The sequence below is a fragment of the Papio anubis genome, chromosome 3 (assembly GCF_008728515.1).
Source record: "Papio anubis isolate 15944 chromosome 3, Panubis1.0, whole genome shotgun sequence".
Taxonomy (NCBI): Eukaryota; Metazoa; Chordata; class Mammalia; order Primates; family Cercopithecidae; genus Papio; species Papio anubis.
This window is the reverse complement of record NC_044978.1, coordinates 113963942-113970670: the sequence shown is the minus strand read 5'-3', so window position 1 is coordinate 113970670 and position 6729 is coordinate 113963942. Positions and strand designations below refer to the sequence as shown.

General features: G+C 35.9%; 1 protein-coding gene across 1 annotated transcript; it reads right to left on the bottom strand.

The window, feature by feature from the left end:
• Positions 1-481: 481 nt before the first annotated feature.
• PRR27 (proline rich 27) lies at positions 482-5785 on the bottom strand. The gene is made up of 3 exons (XM_021938569.2): positions 4995-5785; positions 3384-3407; positions 482-1245 (listed from the first exon to the last, which is right to left on the bottom strand). The coding sequence occupies exons 1-3, from the start codon at positions 5043-5045 to the stop codon at positions 511-513; spliced, it is 810 nt and encodes a 269-aa protein (XP_021794261.1). The 5' UTR covers positions 5046-5785; the 3' UTR covers positions 482-510.
• Positions 5786-6729: the final 944 nt, after the last annotated feature.

Sequence of the window (6729 nt, the reverse complement as noted above, 5' to 3'; positions counted from 1 at the left end):
CATTATAGAATGCAATAAGTAAATAAATGCATCCAGTTTGGAAGCTAAAATCTGTTTAACAGATGAATAGGTACATAAATTATGGTGTATCTGTATAATAAAATAATAATCTGCAAAGAACCAAACTGTTAGTAAATACAACTTCACAGATAAATCTCTAAAAGTGAATGATGTCTGACACAAGAGTACATACAATATTATTCCACTTACATAAAATTCTAGAAAATGCAAACCAATTTGTTGTGACAAAACACAGTCCAGAGATGGGAGGATGGGGAATGTGGGTTTACAGAGAAACAGGAGGAAACTTTTGACTGTGGTACATATATTCCCCATCCTAGTAATTCTTTTCATGAGTGTGTACATATGTCAAAACATATCTAAGTATACACTTTCAATATGTGTAGTTTGTGGTATGTCAATTGTATCTCAATAAAGCTGTTCAAAATATCTAAGTTGATATAGGTTTGCTTGGGGAGTGTTTTTTTTTTTTTTTCACTTCTACAAATCTCATTTATCATACGTTATAGTGGTAAGATATAAGCAACCTACCTGGTGAAGAGAGGGAGAAGGGTGAGGTTCTGGGGCAGCAGGCTTGGCTGTAGCAGGCTCAGCTGGTGAAGGTGAATCTGCAGCGGGCTCAGCTCCAGCAGGCGCCTCTGCAGCAGGCTCCGCTCCAACAGGCGCCTCTGCAACAGGCTCGGCTCCAACAGGTGCCTCTGCAGCAGTCTCGGCTCCAACAGGTGCCTCTGCAGCAGTCTCAGCTGCAACAGGTGCCTCTGCAGCGGGCTCAGCTCCAATAAGTGCCTCTGCAGCGGGCTCAGCTCCAATAAGTGCCTCTGCAGCAGGCTTAGCTGCAACAGGGGCCTCTGCAGCAGGATCAGCTGCTACAGGTGTGACTGTAGGAGGTGCAGCTGCATCAGGCTTAGCTGCAATAGGTGGGGAAGCGGGTGCTGCAGGTGCTGAAAAAATCCTTGAAGGAGGGACAAAGGGGAAATCCCTAGGAGGGAGCGGAGGAACATTCAACCGAGTAGCTAAGGGAAAACCAGGGATGTGATAGACATAGCGGAATCCAGGAGAAGTTAGAATCCAGGGATACGGAGGTAACCGGGTGTCAGTGTAAGTATTCCCAGGGTAATTGGGGACTGTATTCACTGGGGGATAGTAAAGAGGAGGTGGCAAATTCCGTATGCCATAAGGAATATTCAGAGATGGATGAAGTGGGTGATGATAGTCATTGTAATCCTAAAGGAGAAACAAAGAAGTCAAAGTTGATTGTTTATATTTGTCCTGTCTATATATTACTTACGGTAAAACTGTGATGATATATAATAAGTAATGATATTTTGAAAGAATTCCAATCTCTTCTCTTTCTTAAAGCTAGTGTACTTCCGTGTTTTTGAAGTAAGAAGTAATAATCTCTTAAGAAAATTGAATAAACTCCAACTGAAGAGGAAATATTTTATGTTTAAGCAAATAAGAGTGTTATAGTCCACAGAATATGCTAACCTAGGCCAGGACAAAGATAGAAGGAAAGCACTCGCACTTTTAGGATTGATTGAGGATTATGAGATTAGTAGCTCCAGGCCTTCTCTGCACCCTCCATTGTCTTTCCCACTGCCCTCAGCACTCTCTGGGTCTCTAAAGTGTCCATGGAAGCCTCTGGTTCATTATTCCTCTTCCAGGTGTCCCATATTCCAGACTTATCTTTCGCAACTTCCTACCTCTCTTTATCAATGCTTCCCTTCCTTTAATACTGTGCATCTTAAGTTTTCATTAAGAGGGTCAGCAGATTGGGAGGCCGAGGCAGGAGGATCACAAGGTCAAGAGATCGAGACCATCCTGGCCAACATGGTGAAACTCCGTCTCTACTAAAAATACAATAAAAGTGACTGGGTGTGGTGGCGGGCACCTGTAGTCCCAGCTACTCGGGAGGCAGAAACAGGAGAATTGCTTGAACCTGGGAGCCAGAGGTTGCAGTGAGCTGAGATCAGGCCACTGCACTCCAGTCTGGCAACAGAGCGAGACTCTGTCTTAAAAAAAATAAATAAATAAAAATAAAAATAAATAAATAAATAAATGAGACAGTGAGCAGACTGGATGTAGATGTTGTTAATGTTATTGTATATAATATTATTATTATATATAGTAATATACAATACTGAGAAGTTTCCCAATAAATGTAGGTTTTTCCTCAGGGTCTTTGAGATATTTTAAGGTTTTTCTTGATGGAAGTTCTATGATTTATTTTTTAAAGTATAAAATAAGTACCTTCTCTGTGCCGTCTCTGTGCTAGGTATTGGGATCCTACATACTGGAAAAACAGTCAAGGTTTCTTTCTTCTTATGTCTGGGATGCTATATTCCCCAGCCAGTCAAGCGTCTTCATTAACATTTAATTTTTTTTTCTAATTTTAGGTAGGTTTTCTGAATTACTAAGTTAAATTTTTCTCACGAATCATATTGCCAGAGACCCTTGAGGTATGATATACATACATAATTAATGTATGTATGTCCCCAGGTGTTCATAGAGGCAAATATCAATTATTTGTATTGTGGATAATAGAACCCTAGAATCTGCAGACTTAAATATTAACTCATAAGAAATTCAAAATAAGATCTAACAGTTTCTATTTTAAAACACTATTTTCAAAAGATTTCCACTCCTTTGTTATATGTCTGATCATTGTTGGTCAAAAGTGTGCACATCACAGATTATGTCTCTTGGGCTTTCTTTGCTAGAGTGTCATGTTGATTTATGGCATACTTGTGGATGGGTATAAGTGTAATTTTCTTAGCACTCTTCCATTACCAGAAATTGAGGCACAAGTAACAAAGAACTGAAAAAAAATCTAACGTCAGTTAATCAGTATGTGCTTTGGTCTCATAGGGATAATTTATGGGTATTTCCTGCAGACAAATCATCTAACTCATTGGGATACACTCGTTCTGCTAGTGGTTCACACCTGAATATATGGCTGGCCCACTACTTCATGCTTTCTTTTGCTCTAACCCTTCATGCAGACAGAGCATCTCCAGATTCATCACCAAGTTTGTTCAAGTAAACTTAGGACATATCGATAATGTATTTTAGAGGCATGAGGGGAAAACCTTGTCATAGCAAAAATTTTCTTACGCTGCAAAGGGAGTGCACTTTATGCTTCTGCTCATTAAAAAGACTAAAGACCTTTTGCTAAATATGTTGAGCACAAACACATTCCATAAAATTTTCTATCAAATCAGAAGAGTTTAATAGCACTATTATTTTAAGAGCAATAGCAGTCATTAAATTTCATTGTAAAGGAATCAGAGAGTTTTAAAATGTAAAATATATTTTAAGATAAAAACAAATATACTCGCATGTAAAGAAAAAAAAAGTTTTACCTCATCATTGAAGGGGAACCGTCTCTAAAAGAAAGGAAAATATATTTTAATGTGGTTATGTATTTGAAAACATCTGTACCCACATTTCCATATTGCTGAAAAATTTGCAAAGTTTAACAATACTTATAGTTAATTTTCTTGACATTTGAGTCACTGGTATGAATGTTTTTAATAATCATCATCATTATCATTATATGGTTTTGACTTAAACAATTTCCTCAGGGAGTTTTACTTTGGCTGGATGGATTTTGGTTTGTAATATTCAACATGTACATAAATCTTTATTATCTGAAAGATCATTCAGCTCTCATTCATATATCTGATTTTGCTATTCACTTTTTATCTCCCAGGTTTTGTCCGTAGAGAGAGAGAGAGAGAGAGTGTGTGTGTGTATGTGTGTGTATGTGCATCTGTGTGGTAAAGAGTGGTCTTTGCGCCGGGCGCGGTGGCTCACGCCTGTAAACCCAGCACTTTGGGAGGCCAACGCGGGCAGATCACAATGTCAGGAAATGGAACCATCCTGGCTTACAAGGTGAAACCCCGTCTCTACTAAAAATACAAAAAATTAGCTGGGCTACTTGGGAGGCTGAGGCAGGAGAATGGCGTGAACCCTAAGGCTGAGTTTGCAGTGAGCCGAGATCACGCCACTGCACTCCAGCATGGGCGATAGAGCAGAACTCCGTCTCAAAAAAAAAAGAAAAAGAGTGGTCTTTGCCACTCATCACAGTACCAGAAGGACCATATATCCATTTGGTTTCCAATGAAGCTTCAATATGGTTTGTGAATTGACCACAGATTATGAACTACAGAATAAAAATAAAAAGCAGTACAGGAAAATCATCATTTGTTATTTTAATAATTGGAGCTTAATTTATCAATTTTAGGGAACAAAAACAATAGTTTAACATTTGGACGGCATGGTAATAACATCAATAGTAAATAGTATCATGTAGCAGTAGGGTTTCTACCATACCCGAGGTACTCTGCTAAGCACTTTATATAATTATCTTATAAAATCTTTAAAACAATTTTATGGTGTAGGTGTTATTATTTTCTCCATTTAAAAGATGTGGTATTAGACTGAGGATTAGAGGGAATTTGCATCAGATTTCTCTTACACTAGAATTTCATCTACTTACATTACACTGAAGGCCGTTACATTGCACTATATTACTTTACATTCCACTAAAGGTATGATGTGCATTTACTTCTATTCCATCAAGTATCCCTAATGTCTATACATAAATACCTCCAGCAATGGCACTTCACAGCCATAGGAAGCCCAATCCAGCATTCTATAATTTGAAGAGATAAACTCTGTTAAGATAATCTACATGGGATCCTGCTTTTCTATAATTTTTCTGCCTCCAGCCTCCTACATTTCTGAACTCACCTCCTTTCCTTGCTGTTTATTTTCAGATATTACAACTTTATTATTTTAATTTCTAAATTTTCCTTTGAAAAGTCTGACACTACAAACCTCATGTCCATCTATGTCTCTTTGCTGCTTTATTATAAACATTATAGTAACTTTATCATATGCACAAATCCCTATCAACAATTATCTAATGGTTATACAATTGTTACAATTTTGGAAGTCCATTTACTTACCTTCCTTGCAAAAGCAACACATACAATGCAGGCCCAAAGGAGAAGCTTCATTTTGATTGACCCTATGAATATTAATATTATAAATTTATTGTTTTAGAAAATATGCACTATATTTTTAAATTATATTTTTCTTCTTTTAGAGAGAAACAAAAGAATACATTGCTTTTCTAGTCTGTCTAGGAAGACCCTTAACAGAATAGTTGGCCCTGCTATTTAACTACTGTCTGTATGACTTAACATGAATACCACTAAAGCCAAAATACATATATATATATTAGCAGATACCGTTCAACAGTTAATTGACTTCTAACTAAAATGTCTGAAAGTAAATGTCAACTCATTTAGCTCCCCAGGACACATTTTGCAATTAATTTATCTTGGAGATCTCACCAGGAAATAAAATTGCTTAAATGTCACCATTCTATGGGTGCTTCTTCATATTTTGTTTTTATGAATTCAGTGGGAGATTGGTATCACCTACTTAGAAAAATATGTAATCTTAAACTTGATCATAATTTTTTTTCTCTATTTCTGAAGAATAGTGGAGAAGCCATATTCTCAGGTATGTGTCTTGATTAGGCTCGATTTTGTTCAAAGAACTTAAAACCATTCTCCAACGGATTGATTATTAAAGTTTATGGCTTCTTACTTCTTCAAAAACAAAATAGCTCCACTTGTACCAAAAAATTGCATATACAAGGACACTTATAGCATTATTTAGAATCTCATAATATGAAAAATATAAAATCCCAACAAGAAGTTTTATTAAGAATAATAATATTAGGTTCATATATTGCTAAGTGAATATTTAAATGTTAAATATTGCAAAGATAAGCCATAAAGAGAATAAAATCATGTCCTTTTCAGTAACATGAATACAGTTGGCGGCCATTGTCATAAGTAAATTAATAATGCAGGAACAGAAAACCAAATATTCGTGTTCTCCCTTATAAATGGGAGCTAAATATTAAGTACATGTGGACATAAAGATGGCAACACGAGAGACTGGGGAATACTAGTGGGGAGAGGGAGGAGAGGAAATGGGCTGAAAAACTACCTATTGAGTACTATGCTCAATACCTGGATGAAAGGATCCATCCTTACCCCAAACCTCAGCATCATGCAATATACCCATGTAACAAACCTGCACATGTAGCCCCTGAATCCAAAATAGAAGTTAATAAAATTATTATAAAACAAACAAATAAATACAAATAAATAACTAAAACAGCAAATAGACACAAGAATAATATTCCTACTCTAGAGGCTTGTAGCACTGTAAAAAGAGCACCAACTTTATATATGACAGAAAACTAATTTAAAATAAAAAATTGTGTAGTAGATAAGAACATAAGTATTAGTAAAATATTTAATGAGTTATTATGAATTAGAAGATGAATTTGTTTTTATAATTATTTTTATATTTTTCTTTTATTTTCTGTAATCTATTTTTTGTGAAGTGAGAATGTATTGCTTATATGCTATGCATTTTCTAATAATATAATGAACTTCCAAGTTTTTTTTTGATAAGATTGTGGATGCTTTCATAATCCTTGTCAAAATCTAGGCTGGAAAATAATCATCATATTTCTCAAAACATATTTTTAATCTTGGCTAAGCTGCTTATCTGTTCAACATAGTTTTGACCACATACTGAGTGGCCTTTGCTCTAGTGATCTTTGCTATTGTACATCAGGTTTTCACTGACACACAATTTGATAAAAAGTGTTTCATT

Bases quoted from the DNA above. Each gene is read 5' to 3' on its own strand.
- PRR27 (XM_021938569.2), bottom strand. From the start codon at position 5,045: ATGAAGCTTCTCCTTTGGGCCTGCATTGTATGTGTTGCTTTTGCAAGG. The intron at 3,408-4,994 runs GTAAGTAAATGG...CCTTTCTTTTAG, and splicing joins GTGTTGCTTTTGCAAGGAAG to AGACGGTTCCCCTTCAATGA. The intron at 1,246-3,383 runs GTAAAACTTTTT...TTTCTCCTTTAG, and splicing joins GGTTCCCCTTCAATGATGAG to GATTACAATGACTATCATCA.